This window comes from Borostomias antarcticus (assembly GCF_949987555.1).
Source record: "Borostomias antarcticus genome assembly, chromosome: 10".
Taxonomy (NCBI): domain Eukaryota; kingdom Metazoa; phylum Chordata; class Actinopteri; order Stomiiformes; family Stomiidae; genus Borostomias; species Borostomias antarcticus.
Window position 1 is genome coordinate 7,859,196 of NC_140243.1, and position 16,644 is coordinate 7,875,839.

General features: G+C 48.1%; 1 protein-coding gene across 1 annotated transcript in view; it reads right to left on the reverse strand.

The window, feature by feature from the left end:
• farp2 (FERM, RhoGEF and pleckstrin domain protein 2) overlaps positions 1–14,757 on the reverse strand; it is a 28,279-nt gene extending 13,522 nt beyond the window's left edge. Inside the window, exons 1-13 of the mRNA XM_084444102.1 lie at positions 14,662–14,757; positions 13,402–13,635; positions 7,209–7,313; positions 5,998–6,040; positions 5,807–5,885; positions 5,481–5,578; positions 4,320–4,434; positions 2,732–2,879; positions 2,499–2,594; positions 2,189–2,352; positions 1,730–1,798; positions 1,494–1,551; positions 1,054–1,303 (exon numbers count right to left, since the gene is read on the reverse strand). Coding sequence (XP_084300228.1) covers positions 1,054–1,303; positions 1,494–1,551; positions 1,730–1,798; positions 2,189–2,352; positions 2,499–2,594; positions 2,732–2,879; positions 4,320–4,434; positions 5,481–5,578; positions 5,807–5,885; positions 5,998–6,040; positions 7,209–7,313; positions 13,402–13,599 — 1,423 coding nt within the window. The 5' untranslated portion in view covers positions 13,600–13,635; positions 14,662–14,757. The remainder of the gene's footprint in view (positions 1–1,053; positions 1,304–1,493; positions 1,552–1,729; positions 1,799–2,188; positions 2,353–2,498; positions 2,595–2,731; positions 2,880–4,319; positions 4,435–5,480; positions 5,579–5,806; positions 5,886–5,997; positions 6,041–7,208; positions 7,314–13,401; positions 13,636–14,661) is intronic.
• Between the last annotated feature and the right edge of the window lie 1,887 nt (positions 14,758–16,644).

Here is a 16,644-nt window from a genome sequence, read left to right on the forward strand (position 1 = left end):
CACGATGACATCAGTGAGGGCTGCGACTGAGGGACTTTTATCTTCTACCGCGATGCAGAGCCACACCAGAGGGCAACGTGACCCCCACTACTGTGGGGTGGGGGGGGGGTGTGGGCAGGCCTCACATCTTAACGTGAGGGCCCGCTGGGGGGTCCCCGAAAGCCAGAGCCTGCAGGTTGTGGCACTGGAGCAGGAAGCCCTCCACCCCGCCTGGCCCCCCTACCAGGGGGTTACTGTAGAAGAGGTTCTGCTCCGGGGGCAGCCCGCCATCGGAGCCCCAGTCGGAGTCCGAGTCGGAGCTGCCGTCGGCGGAGCCCTCGGTGGCGGTGGGCGGATAGCTGAGCTGCTCCAGCTGCTCCACCAGGTCGCTGAACTGCACCGCCGAGCTGCTCTCCGAGCGCACCGAGCACGCCGGGAAGTTCACCATGGAGCTGGCCTCGGAAGGGTCATCGGACCCCGGGAGGCGGAGTGAGGAGGTGTCGCCACCAAAGCCCGCCGACAGGGAGTCGCCGGCAGAGCTGAGCCCCAGGTTGTCCAGGGAGCTGCACTCCGAGCGGTTGTTGACCAGCGAGCTGGTCTCCGAGCGGCCCGCCGCGCCGTCCGAGAAGGGCCCGGCGCCGCGGTTCAGGTCCTCCAGACCCAGGCTGTACACCCGGGTCCTGCCGAGGCCGGCGTCCCCGTAGCCGTACCGGTCCCCTTTACCGTGGAGGCCGTAGGCGTACGCCTCCGCCCCGCCCCCATAGAAGGACATCTCTGTCGGGTCGTCGTCGATGAACTCCTCGGTGACATGGAGGTGCGTGTTAGCCAGCGAGTACAGAGGCTTCTGTCTGGCTCGAAGGAGCTCCGCCTCAAAGGCCTCGGGTGTTAAAAACCCTTTCCTCTCCCCTCCCCCTCCTCCACCCCCTCCTCCTTCCCCCAAGAACCCGGCCACCCTCCTCCCCCCGTACCCGCCATCCTCATTGCCATTTTGGGAGTGCTGTGGTTGGTACGTGCTACTCTCTACACACACAAACGAGGGGCTGCAGTCTCCTGCTGCCCAGCTACTAGGGGCACCTTGGAAAGCGCAGTGAGACGGGGGCGCGGCCTTAACGGGGTCTTCCTTCGGAGGGCTGGGGGGCCTGTCGGGCTGCGGCGGGGGCTGAAGCGGCTGCTGGGGGGAGGCTGGAGGCTGGCCGGGGCCGGGGCTGTGCAGGGCTGGGGGCTCCGGCTGCGCGGGAGAGCTAGTGACGTGCAGGGAGTGGAAGGACACGGTCCCAGAGGCCGGGGTGCCCGGCGACCTGATGCTGTCGTTGAACGACAAATTCTGAAATGATATGACAGACACAAGGGGAGAGAGGGGGGGGGGGAGAGAGAGAGAGAGAGAGAGAGAGAATGGGGAGCAGGAGAGATTCATTAGTTTTTTCCCCCCTATGACTATACAGCTCTCCCCCCCTCCCCCCCAAAAAAGCTCTACCCGTCACAGAGAATCATGTGTCAGTCCTGATTCCACTGACCTGTTTTGGCACATCTGGGCTCAGGGAGCGAGCCGACATCCGAACCTTACTGTTCCTCCTGGCAGAGAAAAACACCGGGTGAGACTTGCATAGCTGGAGGGCACGTGGATACACTGATGCCATCATCCACCTTTCTGTTTCCCTTCCTCTGAGCGAGAGAAAGGGAGACAGCACACAGCTACACACACGAGCGTGCGCGCACACACACACACACACACGCACGCACACACACACACCTCTGATATGGTGTTCTCCTTGCTCCGCTGTCCCTTACATACTCCACCAGTTGCTTCTGTGTCCTCCCACTATCAGACAAAAGTTCACAAGTCAACATAAAAATAAAAAAAACTACATACAGAACACAGCTCTAGCACAAGTCTTTGAGTGTGTGAATTCACATAGAGTGGAGAGGCGATGTCGTCATATTGTAGGCTTCATCCTCAATCATGTTTTAAGCTTTTTGAAGAAAAAAAAAAACTCTATTCTGGGAGTCTCTGTTAAACACATACCTTATTTTCAGCATTTTTCGCAAATCCCATTAATTTTTCCCTTAAGGATTTTGGACCCGGCGTCGATGCTAACTTTTAAGCCTCCAAAGTGACATCAAACCTCACCACTCTATTAAACAAAGTATACTGTAGGTTGCTCTAAACGGTTTAGGCCAGTTATTATAAAGGAGAAGTGAGTAGGAGCACCTGTATCTGAAGGAGGACCCTCTGCTGAAGAGGATAGCTTTGGACCTGGGCTGAGGCTGGTCGAACAGACGGAAGAAGGAGTGGTGTTCAACACAGTTCTTCCAGAACACCTTGCACTGATCCCGACTGGCCATCAGGAACTCCAGGGTATCCTGATGGGGCCCCTGGAACGACATCACATAAAAGCCGTGAATAGACTTCACCTGAGAATGCACATTGAGCAACTGTTAATAAAGCACAGATTTTCATCCATTCAGTCAAATAATTCAGCCGTTTCATTTGGACGGGTGCAGACGAATGAAACACCTACATGAACCTCGGGGTGGAGTTTGATCAGGAAGCGTTTCCTCTTGAAGCTCAGCTTGCGAATCTTGGACCAGTTGAAGGTATTGATTTTGGTGTTGCCCTGGGAGAAAACGAAAGTGGCGGATGAGAAACGGGTTGCACTAGGACTGTGGTATGCGCGCGCGTTTGTGTGTGGCGTGTTTGATGTGGCGTGTGGGCGCGTCTGTGTTTGTGCACTGGCGGGTATGTGTGAGCCACCTGGAAAACCTGCAGTCCCATGTGAGCCACGGCCAGGTTGATCTTGGTGCCCTCCCGGTCAGCGGCGGCGTGGAAGCGGACGCCGTACATCTCCAGCTTGCGGGCGATCTCCAGCACCTGGAAGTCTGACTCGGCCGGAGTCTGGCCCCTGGAGGGAGACGGCAGAGGCGCAGAACCGTGAGAAAGTAAGGACGTGTAAAACAGAGAGGAAGTGAAGTCATCCTGGGACCTCAAACCCAGCGTAAAACCAGAGGGAATGGCAGGTTTAGGATAGGGTTGATCCTGGACCGTTGTTCACTCTCTGCAGGAGGACGTTTTCGATGTAGGAGGCGCTGCGGCTTAGGATTCCCACCAAAACCCTCTTCACAATGCTTTCGGAACTTCAAGGAATCCCATCACACTGCGTGATTACAACCACATGTTAGAGAGGACAAATCCCATCATGTGCATGTTTCCCTAGCAAGGCCTAAACTACTTGTGCTCGGGCTGCCAGCTCATCATCGTATTTCTAATTTCGCTCATCCTTTAAGCAGAGAAATCTCCTTAGGGCCCCTCCCTCCCTACACTGTCCTACTGGCCGTAGGGCTAATAAACTGCCCTGAGCCGGGGATTAGACCCTGGCGCTAGGCGGCCTGCCCTGCGCTGGGTTCCTTCCTGACAGCCAGGGGGAGAGATCAGCACAGGTCGTACCCTCCCCCCCCCCAAACACACACACACACACACACACACACACACAGACCCAGGGCACAGGTCCAGACCCGGGACTCAAGAGCTGCCTGCTCGGCCTCCATCGAGCGGTGGGAGGAGCAGATATTCAGAGGGAGAGGGCCACTAAAAGCCACAGGACAGCGCTGTGTGAACAGGGAGGCCGATTGTGGGAAAGTGCAGCGAGCGGTGCGGTGAAAGCACCGGATTACCATTAAGAGTGGAGCTCTGACACGCTGCCAGCCCTCCTCAATACCGCCAGTCACACAGACGGTCACAGTTGTCGGATAAATCTCTCACGCGTCTCACCGGAGGGCTAATCCTAAACGTTTAGCCTACGTCGGCGCCAAACGGAGATGCGTACGCGTATGAGTTCAGTGCCCGGCGTCGCTCTGGCAACCGGCGACATTGTCCTCTGTCTCAGTGTGTCATTCTAAGTGCAGTGCTGAAATGGTCCGTAAAGACCAAGTAACAGAGGCTAGTGTTAAATGGAAGTGAACGGACACACCACAGACCCACGCAGTTCATCCAACATCCAGTGGAAAATTCCAGCAAACAGTGGCATTAAATCATACCCCTCACGCCAAATATGCAAACCACAGACAGATAGTTGAAGAGGTTACTGAGCAGCACTGGCCTGTCTAGAAAAGACTTGGATGGTGATAGGGTGAAGAGGCCTGGATGCTTACATGAGAACATGAGTACTGTCTGCTGTGAGAGGAGAGGAGAGGAGAGGAGAGGAGAGGAGAGGAGAGGAGAGGAGAGGAGAGGAGAGGAGAGGAGAGGAGAGGAGAGGAGAGGAGAGGAGAGGAGAGGAGAGGAGAGGAGAGGAGAGGAGAGGAGAGGAGAGGAGAGGAGAGGAGAGGAGAGGAGAGAGGCTCACTGGTGTCTGCGGTGGAGCTCCATGATCCTCTCTTGTACCCTCTCCTGGTAGGGGAGCAGCTTGTTCAGCCGTAGAAAATCCTTGTCTGCCTCCTCATCGTAGTCCCCTATCTCCGCTGGGAGGGGTGAGAGGAGGGGGAAGCCATTGTTAATCATGTTGCAGCAGGATGCACTACCACTACTAGCAGTGATAACCGCACAGTCAATCATTGATTTTAATCTTAATATCTGTACATACGGTATATATAATAAAATAAGTATTACAGCGTCACAGGACTAGAGGTAATGTTTTCGGTGGCGTGTGTTTATTTGTCCGTCCTTTAGCCGGGTTAGGTAAAAACTACTAGAGCCATTTTCATGAAACTCGGAGGAAGGATGTCGCATGGACCAACCCATTACATTTTGGAGCGGATCCGAATCACAGGGTGGTTCCACGAGCCGCCCAAACACGACCGGGCCGGCCATTTACCTCCATTCATTTTTTTGGACTAGGATAATGCAAAAACTACTACACCAATTTTCATGGAACTGAACCGTGGAGGGGTGTAGCATTGGCCACCTCAGTACCCATTACATTTTAGAGTGGATCCGAATCACGGGGTGGGTCCACGAGCTGGCCAAACACGGACGGCTGTTCACCTCCATTCATTTTTGGGGGACTTCGGAAAAAAAATGAAACAGCCATATCTCAACGTGGGAAGGTCACAGAAACACAGGGTTTGGACTGGCATAAATGGTGCGTTCGTTTGTGGTCGGAGGTGGCAAGTCGCAAGTGGCAAAATACTTACCTCCGACCTGTGTGCATTCGAGCTATATACCATTATATCACAGTTACCTAGTTATATCTAGTGCATTTGAGCAACTGGGGGCTGAGAAACATATCCGAATTTGTGACGAGGAAGTGCAAGTTCATGCGGTGTTTTATTTAATCATTCCTAGTAGCAAGTCGCAATTTGCCACCTCCCAGTTATAAACGAACGCACCAAAAGCTCTCGCCCTAGCGGTCCCTGCAAACATGCTACCAAACATGTCCTGCTCACATGCACATGCACGCAGAGCCACTGGCGCCATTTCTGGTCTACATATGAATAAGCACGGTGTGTTTGTGGTACGCGGTCACAAATCAGCTGTGACAGTGGGTACGACGAAGGCTTGGACCTACACTGGACAAGGTGGGAGGCCAGCAGGGCCCCGGTGTTCTCTGTGCAGGTCAGCCTGTCGTCCAGCAGGTCCCTCTTCATCTGGAGGGAGAACAGGTACCTGTGGGAGAGAGCAGAGCACAGGGCTTCAGGCTCCACCTGGTTCCACTCAGCGGACCGCCTACAAGAAGCAGTCAGTGGGCTCCACAGCCAGAGGTCGTCTGAGACAGTATCATCATCATCATCATCATCATGAGAATGATCGATGGCCACAATCACAGCTGAGGATTGCCGCAGAGGACGGACAAGCCCTCTTATCGTTGGCACATGGGAAGTGACAGAGGCGTACCTGGTGTACTCTTCCTGTAGCTGGCCAGGGTCTGGGGGAAAGAACTTCACTGACAGTCTGAAGAGTGTATTGCCAGGTCCTGAAACACACACAGGCACCAAGGAAAGGTAATCGCACACTGACTTAAAAAAAACTAAAATGACTCCCCCCCCCCCTCATTTTGTCGTCTCAGAACTGGTACTGGTGCTTACGTCTCACTTGTTTCACAACCAGCTTTATGGGCTCCAACCAAACCTGCAAACAACACAGAAGAGTATTGAGAGGAAATGTCTTCATAGTTCAAGTGGTGTGCATGAGCTTCAGACACACTTTCTCCACATAAAATGGCTGGTCTTCCCAAAAGATTTTATAGCAATAATTTAGGCATTACATAAAGCATGCCGTGTGAGAGATAGTGGGGTGGTGTGGAGATGTGAGGGGTGGGGTTTGGCTTAAGCCCCCCCCCCCCCCCTGCAGGCCCTGTAAACCCCCCACCAAACATACCGCTCCGTCTCTCTCTCTCTGAGACACACGTGTGCACACAGGCACGCTCTCTCTCACGCTCTCCCTCTCTCTCACACACACACACGCGCGCAAACACGCACGCGCACACACACATCTGGGCCTGATCGAGGGAGGAATGCATCTCCTATCACTGCAGCTTCTCATCAGGTCTCAGCTTAGCACTCTCAATGATTGGGATACAGGGTACTAGTCACTTGTTTTATTGCTCCCTGATGTCATAAAGACCAAAGGTACCTAAATGACCCCTAACCTTTGACCTTTCCTGGAGAGAGGACATGAGAAACCTGCAGAAGAGCACATGGGCTAACAGACCACACCATTTTAGTTTAAAACAGATATTTGAAGAATAGAACCTTTGAGAGAATCTATTGGCAAGTCAGGATAGAATTTGATGATGGTTTTCCATTAGGTATATATCATTGACTTTCTAAGGGGATTAAATGTGATCCAACTGAACTTCTAGATATCCCCTGGAAAGGTTGCTGGAACTTGTAAACCTCACAAACATCTGAAATCTTTTTGGCTTGAAATAGTCACCGGCTCGACCCTCTTTGAACTGGCCATCATAAATGCTTCACATCTGTCGGCTATTCTTTTTCATATATCTTCAGACAGCTTCTTCTCCATCATAACCTGATCCATTTCTAGGTATGTAAAAAAAAAAAAAAGAAAAAAGAAAAAGAGTTCTTCCAATTTCATTTCGATACTTACGCCAGGCAATTTAACCCAATTCTCTGTAAGTATAAAGGCATACCTCTGAAGTCCAGCTGTAATAATACTAACTTACGGTCCTCGGCTGACCTTGCCCTCTTTTTTCAAGGCGAAACCAACCCTGACATTACATGATCAACTGTCCAACTGAACCGGCAAAGCCCTGCAGATCAAACAGAGTACCTACCCAGTTCATTTGCATGTTCTGGAACTCCAGGCCAAAGTAATCGCTCTCTATGAGGTTGCATCTCCGGAACACTTCAGAGTGAAGGCTTTGTCCATCAGCCTTTGACTAAAGATGGACGACAAGAGAAGAAATCATCATCAGTACATTCTCAAAACTTGGAAACTTTAAACGACAAGAGATTGAAGTGGCAGTGCAGAATTTACACGATTGCCAAAGACCTTGTGGCCATTAGGCATAATCTAAACACAGGGTTATAAACATTTCAGGATAGAGCTGAATGTGAAAAAAAGAGGCAAACATTTTGTTGTGACCGTTGTTAGGCAAAAAGGTTAGCGGACAATAATCCCCTTAACGGTATAGCTTTTCTCTCTGATGGCAGTGTACTGGTAACCTTTAATTCGGTTGTGTGTGCCAGCAAACAATTTGGCGTGTTTCCTCTACTGTATGTACACAAAACTAGCCTAGGGACTGAGTAGAGTAGATTCACAGAGAGACAGGGGTCTGCCGAAGTTTACCTTCACTACGCTCTGGAGTTTGTTTTCACTAAACGAAGGGCTAATTACTATGTACCAAGAACACACGGCACTTGGGGTTTGGAATCCTAGCCTGTGACTTTTGGAGAAAATTATAGAGGGAAACATCTGGATGTAATGTAAAATTGTATTTTTAAAAACCTTATAAAAAGGACTGGTTTGCATTGGTAAAACTGAAGCAACGCATGTATCTTTAAAGACCAGCAAGAGATGATACTAAACTGTAGCTAGAGATATTTGTTGAGGGTTGATGGTGTTTCACTTGCGTTGCATACCAAATCTAGAATGCTAATCATTTCCCACCAGATGTCAGAAGGCAATACTATCTTTAGGTTCTCTAAATCTGGTTACTGGACAGGCTAATCCTCAGCACAAAACCAAACCAGGGAGTCTCCGTTGATTCTTCTGTCTGGAGTCTGGACTATCTGATAGAATTGAGAACTTTACAGAGGCACCTCCCTATCTTGTGTTAATCATTGACTATTGGAGGAATGCATGTCCAGGGAGGGAGCTCTGCTTTGGCTGTAATCAGAACACACAGAGCCTGTTCCCCCTAGACATGATCCTCCGTCTCAACAACACACAGAGCCTGTTCCCCCTAGACATGATTCTCCGTCTCAACAATCACAACTTTGAGGGAGAGATGACATTCTCCCCCACTGCCCTAATTGCTCCCAGACGACAGCGTGGAGAGGACAGCGTATAGCCTGCGCCTACGCCTGCTGCTATTAGGCTCAAATTAACCCTTTCACAGGATGAACACACTAGCTTCTCAGTGCAGCAGCAGTATAGGCTCAGCTGGCCTACACTGCTACAATCTCATACCTCCCTTTCAGACCTAGCATCATTCCAATCCGAATATCACAACAAACGAATGCCAAGCTGTGCTGCTCAATTCTCTCCCAATAGCTGCCTTTTCTTGGGCCAACACTGCTATCTGTGTGTACAATCAGTCAGGTCTGGTTTATGTCTTTGATGATTTCAGCAAAAGCTGGCCTCATACACCCTTTAAACAAAAAGAGATCTCTTTGAGTGAAAACAAGACTTGACAGGTTTTTTGTAACATGCAGTACATTTTGAACTTGGAGAGGCGTGTTGGCATTGATCAAACACAGTCACCAGTCCTCTGCCCAGTGGTCTCAAGACAAAACAAAATAAAATTCAACCTAGAGAGATCTGAAATCTCTTCTGGATCTCATCGGTAAGCCGTGGTGAAGTGACCGTGCTGCTCCACCGTGTCCGGACTCAAATGTACATCGATGTGCGCCAGACTTGGCCTCTGCCTTCAGAGCCCTAACCCTGAAGAGGAGGCACGGTTACTGGGTCACTCCAATCAGGCCCGCAGCAGCAGCGGCAGGGATTAGGCCACTGCAGATGTTTCTCTGGCAGTGAAATCGTTCCTCGTGTTTACAGAGAGGAGGGGTGGGAGCGCCAGGCTTTGAAAAGGATGCATCCGTGTGAGAAAACTTTACAAAACCACTTCTGCAAAACACACAGCCGAGGAAGCCCACGGGGACACAATCGAAAAAAAGTTTAAGAGTACTAATTTAACTTACGTCCATTTAGACGGCGTGCAAGACCAAATGGCAGCTATAGCTGTGGTCAACAACAGTAGTTGAACGGCTCACATTACCATCGAGGTTGTGTTGGGGCATGTATCTGGCACAGCGGGATACGCATTGTCTTGTTCTTTAACACTGGGTTGGGATTTCCCACAGGTCTATGTTTTACAGTTCCTCCATAAACCTGTGGCCAATACTTGCACTTGGTTACTCGGAAGCGTCTTCTCTAGTGGTGATATATGGTATTCATGTAACCAAAGAAGAGTCAACACAGACAAAAGACCTCTAAGGTTTTACCTCTCCTCGTTGTGGAAGAAGCTCAGCAATGGATATTCTCACTGTTGCTACCTCTGCCACACCCAGTGTGGACAGCTGGCCAGAGAGTGTCAGCAGATAAGATGGCTACCGGTAAGCAGGAAAAGGGACAGGGCTAAAGAGTACCTAGACTGGCTTCTGCTTTCTGCATCATCTACACACCGTCCCATCACCGGCCATGCTAGCAGCAGAGAGAGGCATATGGAGTTTCTGTGCAGAGAGTCGATATTTCAAATCACACCACTTGGAAAGCAATAATTACCAACGGCTAAGAATATATCAGCATTGCTATAGAGCCAGAGGGGAGAGGCAGAGCTGAACTGCTGAGCTTTACTTGATCAAGAAGCAGTCTTTTCAAGTTACACTCACTAATTCTGTTAACATTAATTGCAGTGTGTGGGAGGATTTCTGCTGGGCGTGTGCTGCGCGGCTGACAGCTGGATTCTCAGCCCGGGTAGCTGTAACAGGGAGCATAAGCACGCTTTCCAGCAGCAAACTGCTGTTTATCTGCGGATAATGCCAACATTATAGTGTCCCTTTTCTGAGACTCACATGTTCTCAACTGTGGGAAATGTTTTTTTTCCAAGAGACAACAGGGGTCTCATTTTCACCATACAATCAGGTGCAGTGGCTTCAAACAACAAGCTTGTGAAATCAATTCCCTGGAGCCTGTCACATGAAGGGTTAAAAGTTTAAAGGCCGGTCGTTGAAATTCCTTGGCAAAACTTCCTGTGGGGCTTCACCAAGGAGGAGGCTTCACTCCTGAGTGTGTGTCCCCCTCCCACCCGCCACCCCCCCCCACACCACCCCACCCCCCCACCCACCACCACCACCACCACCCAAGCCTAAAGCTCAACATCAGACACACACAACTGCTCTCTTAACACCCGAGGCTGGCCCTCTGTGGCCCTCACTTGGTTGTCAACCTTGCTATTTATGTGCTTGTTTGCTAAGGCTGAGCGAGGCCTGCCTGCCTGCCCCACCTCCCCTCCCACCAGTCCCCAACGGCAGCAGCATTCTCAAACTGCTAGGTTCCACAGCCCACCCCCTGAGAGTTAGAGCAGTGGTGAGGGCCAGCGGAGGGGCCGGCCACGCTGGATAAAAGAGGCCTGTGTTCCCTGCCCGGCCTCCCTGTCCAGAAACCACAAGGCTGGGCTTTCTCCTGCACTGGGTGTGGGAGGGGCCTGGTGCCCACAGAAGAGCGAGCCGCACAGGCAAATGTCTGCTGACGATGACCATGCCAGCTGAGCTACGGTACCTGAAGCACGGAGCACTCAGCACATCAAAGCACAAGCTCTGATTGGATTTCTCCTCCTCATAACCTTCCAGCCTGGCAGAGCCGTTCACGCTGCACACATCCATCCAAAACACAAGCTTTGCCTCATGCTCAAGGAGATGAATAACATACGAGAGGTTCAAAGACACATCAGGTAGTACAACGCAGGCTGACGTGGTGTGTGTGAGCAATGCATACAAGCAGGGGTGGGGGGGTGGAGGGGGGGGGTAGTTTGTTGAAGGCCGCAGCCATTTCAAACATTCAACACTGCAATTTTGTGTCTATTTTTGCACCCAGTCAGCATGAGAAACACAGAGATAAAATTACAGACCAGGAGGAAAAACGAAAGTACTGTATTACATTTGTTTTTATTGCTTGAAGTGATCCTACTTGACACATAGAGTTTGCAAAAAAAAAAAAAAAAAAGACAAACCTCTTCACCACATTGTGAGTGTTTGAACACAACACAAACAAACAATCACACAGGCGGGCCTCGCCAGTCCAGTGCTACTGGGTGTTTAACCATCCAGCCACTGTGTTATTGGGCAAAATCTAGGTGCCGTTCTCTCCGGGAGACCCAAACCCTTCAGGGTGAATTAACCCTGATGCTGAGCAGTACGGCGGGAAGCGGTGAAGACGGCCTCGCTGGGTTTTTGGACGCCGTCTCGCCCTCAGCAGACTGCAATCTGCTTCAGCAGAGGACTGGTGTCAGCGCTCGCTCGCTGAACGGAGCCAGTGAAGTCCTACAGCCGATTACTCTCGTCACTGCTTCTTCCACCAGCAGAATTACACAGCAACACACTAGTATTACAGCTTAAGGACCAAAAGAGATTGTGGTTCCTCCCATCTCTGATATCTGGAAACACTGGTGTGATAAATGAAAACTCCAAGGCAAATCAGACAGTTATTGTCTGAGAACTGGTTTTGTTTGACAGGCTTTGAGACAACATATGGTCCGTAAGATTATGAGACGTCTACCTCAGCAGTGCCCCTTAACTCCAGCTGCCAGAACCGTTACTGTCGAGGCTGCAGGAGGATTTAGGTCAGTTGTCACAATCACACCTCTCAAATCCAAGGGTCAGAGTAGCCTTCTCAACAAAATCTAATACTATTACAGTGAAAAACAAAAACAAAGGAAACCAGCATGTCAACTGCCCACACATACTAATACGGCCCATTTGCTAATGGCTTCCTGTGTTTACAGCCTGTGCAAAGTGCACAGTGCACTCTGAGGAGCAGACCGTGTTACCTTTTATGTTTTGTCCCCCTGGAACAGGCTGGAAACCAAGCCTGATTGTTGGGACTTCCTCATCACTTCCTATTGGCCTAAATGAGGTCCCGCAACGTGGATCTACACTACAGTCTCATACAAATAACTAAGGTCCGACAACAGATTAAAAATCCAACTGAAACTGCTATGTTAGACAAAACGTAAGCCTTTGATTCAGGACTAAATTCTTTCTGCTAATTCACGTGGTTGAATCAAGTTAGGTGGACATTTTGAAGGACGGCAAAACCTATAGCAGGAAGACATTTACCAGTCTTTTTTTCCATTTCATCAGCAGGGTTATTTATAAGATGGGTAGTTAGGGGATGCCAGAGGATGGACACCCTGCATTGGATTTCTGCGGTGGCTGTGAAGATGACAGGGCAGGAGCCATAGGGACTAGGCTATGTGCCCTCCCCACCGCACTCTGCAACAGTTCTACTTAACCACCTCCAATACCACTCGGGCAACATGGATATTATAACATAAATCACATCAGGTCTCCTGCATGGACTGAAACTTAGGCAGAATGCCATGCACTCTCTGACTGATTCTTGCAGAAGATCACAGATCATACCTTAACTACACACTGATCTTGTGCTCCTTATTTGAGACAGTTAAACACAATGCAGTCTTCACACAACACAATACTAGAAAGTAACAAGAACATATCCTTAAAAGAACAGAACCAAAGAACCAAAAGCCTAAGCATTAGTCTCAATCCATTGCAGGACACACACGCATATGCTAAACTGTTTAGGTTTTCTCCTGGCAGTAAATCCTCTGAGTGATTTTCCAGTTGGCCCATGGCCTATTGTTTCAAGGTATAACGTAAGATGCCAATATTACTTCATCTTTACACACACACACACACACACACACACACACACACACACACACACACACACACACAGAACACAGCCACAATATAATACATTACAGGTTAGTACCATAGTAAGCAGTCTTAAAGAGGGAGGGATTTGAGGACCAAAGCTATGTGGCAGCTGTCGCCCGCCAACTACAGTGACACGCAAACATCCCATGCTAAGGGACCCAGGGAGATGTGCTTTCTGTCCTTTGGAACAGATAGGAGGCTCTGATCCACATGAGACCAGACACTATTCCATTGAAATGCACCTTTTTCTTCCTCTAACCAATGGAAATCATGCATTGGTTACACATAATACCTTACACTTAAAATCACCATTACAGGATAGTGGATCCCTGAAAGCTAACTCACCTCCAGGTCAAAGAATTCCTGAGAGTCGTCGAGTCCCTGGACCCGGATCTGTAGTCCTCTGCCGTTGCTGGCTCCACTCCACATGGCAGCACCGAGGCCCTGACCCGGCTCCAAGGTGCTTATACCAGCATTGAACTGGGCCCCCAGCCGGGTACCGGGGGTTTGCAGGGCCCGGTATGAGCCCTCTATCTCGCCCATTGCTGCTCACGGGGCAGCCCACCACCACACTCGCTCCTGCAAACAAATGCATGTCAGCACAATGGTACATCGGGGCCCTGACCTAATACAGTGACTGTACATGGTAGATTAATCTAAGAATGACGAAACAAACTTGCTGCAGTGATCAAATTGACCTGAATCATTTTCAGTTAAAAACAAATGTCTTGTCTTCATTAACTACATCTGTCTGGATCCTGATTGTTATATGTTTAACCACACTGAGCTGAGAAGCAATATAGAAATGAAAAGAATAAAAGGGGTTAAGAGACTTCGTTTCTATCTCGGTAGCATTCTATTCCTGATTTAATTATTTCCGTTGGTGTAAGTCTGTGGCAGGCTACAAGGCTGGCAAATATGGTTGGCTACTGATCCGTCCCAAAATTACATCTCAGACTGGAAAAAAGTAACGCACGAAGACAACGCCTTTGAACAAGAACGTATAGCCTACAGCTTGGGCTCTGGTCCCCGCAACTAGGGGTCCCTATCACCTTCTATCATTGAGGACACTGATTTCAGAGACATCCCAATATAAACCGTGTCCACCCTGAATAACATAGACTAGGCCTACATTAAATAATATTAAACTTATTCGGTTGAGCATACATCAACCACTTCAACAAGAAATGTAGGCTACATTCAACGAGAAAATTACTGAACTGGACTGTGATACAGGAAACATGAATGAAAGCAATCCTTGAGAACATTCAATGGTGACGTGCAACAAGTTTAGTACTAGCATATATATGTAGCCAAGGTGGGCTACATTTCGTAAATTGTTTCCGTTGTGTAGGCTAACCACAAATTAATGTGTGGAAACAAACAATACCCTACAACAGATTAACACACCAAATATTTGAATAATGTAAAAGTTTCTGAACGAAGAAAGCAAAAATGAAAATTCTACCGACAAGAAGCAATGTCCTGATTGAAAATCCTTGCATTATAACCTGATTAAAATATGGCGTCTCTGCAGTTTCTTGTGCGAGTAGCCTACTTTGCATTAAACAGCAACTTCCAGTAGAGACATAAAGTTTAACATACCTTCTCTATTTGCTCTTGAAGTACTTTAATTAAATATTGAGTATCCCATGGCCGTCGTGTAAAGAGCGCAGATATCCTAAGCCACAACTTATTTCGTTTACGATACCCTAACCTCCCCACGGTGCACTGAGAAGACTACACATTATGCATAGCACAGCGCTTTGGGTCACATGACAAACTATCACATTAGTTGACCAAAACGAAATCCTAACTGGGTCATTGGACAGAACTGTGATTCACCTTACCATTGGTTCAAATCGCACAACCAACTTACTAGCCTATTGGTAGCCTAAATGAAGACTTGAATTAAAAATAAAGAATATTGTCCCCCTGAAACCTAAGAAAAAAATAGATGGATATGCTAGGCTATATTATCTAATTTCAGAAATGTATCTGTCGGCTAGGCTAGGCCAGATAGTTTTGATAAACTACAAAAAAAAATATATATATAGCCTACTCATAAATCATAAGAGTGAGTAGCCAGCAATTCCTTTCTTCATGTTATCCAAATCAATATTTCGACAGTAAATGGCTATGTGTAGGCTATAATGAGATTATGTGGCGGTTGTAATGACTGGGACAAATTCAATCTACACTCCACATCATTGAGTATTCTGACCTCTAGTGGCATGAAAGCGACCATTACTTCAGCAGGGATCAGCTCAGTTGTGGCTATACACAAACTGTTTTCAAAATCTTCAAAAATAGTCCAACCACAGAATAATAGACCTATGTTTGGTAACAATAAGGTTTGGGCCTGCACGATCACCTAAATTGCATGTTTGATATAGAAATGTTGACTTAGCTTGACTTGCTATGCAATGATTCTCCAAAGGTGTACATTTAAATTAAGATTCTGATTCTGAAAAGGAATAACCACTTCGCAACAACTACAGATAACTGCTCAGATTACAGACCAGCCACAAGTAATCCCCCTTTTATGGTCATGTAGTTGTGTAATTTCAGGAGATAAGATAACAAAATGCATACCCATGTGTTTATGTAACTAACTTTGGCGTTTCAAGACACATCAATGTTTTGACAGGATCACTTAACATTTGGTATTGAATACCAGGTACAGAAATGTACCTTTTGTAATGTCTACACCTGCTTGATCCAGTCTTTAATTGAGCATATAGTTGTTTCAATAATCTAGTTTTGAAGTGCTGACTATCATCCACACACACACACACATACACACACACACACACGCACACATGCATGCACGCACGCACGCACACACACACACACACACACACACACACACACACACACACACACACACACACACAGAGGCACACACTAAAAATATACATGCACAAGCACACACACATCAGCACATATACACACAAGCTCAAGTGTAAACATGATTGATCTAATTTTTGACATTTGACCTGTCAAACTGGACAATAAAAGGAAAGGGAAATTGAGTTAAATTGATTCAATCAAGTGGGAATTGTTCAAGGATCACCGCATTCTGTTTAAATAATAGTGATTCAAGATTCCTTTATTTGTCACATGTAATGTATGGTGTACAGTCACAGTGAAATGTTGCTGCCGGCTCCAAGATTACAAGATGCTTGAGCATTAAACTCTAATGCTCAATTTGAAATTACAAATTTACAAGTTACAGTGTATGATATTGCGTTGTAAGTGGTTGTGTTATGTAAACTAGGTATCCTACTCCTCTGGGTATAGTGGTACTATACGTTAGATCAGGGGTCCCCAACCTTTCTTCCCCAGAGCCCCTCTAACCTACACCTGATTTTGCTGTGAACCAAATCTCTGTGAACGTCCAGTGTGTGTGTGTGTTCGTATATGTGCAAATTCCATCAGGTGTAAATTAGGGTACAATGAAGCGCTTTGCCAGTGTAGCAGTAATATTAATGTTGACACTCTTCATAGTCTCAGATTAATTTGTTGAATTTATATAGTATTGTAGTGCCGTAAACACAAGGCTTTTTGGCCCTTCATCAGATATGA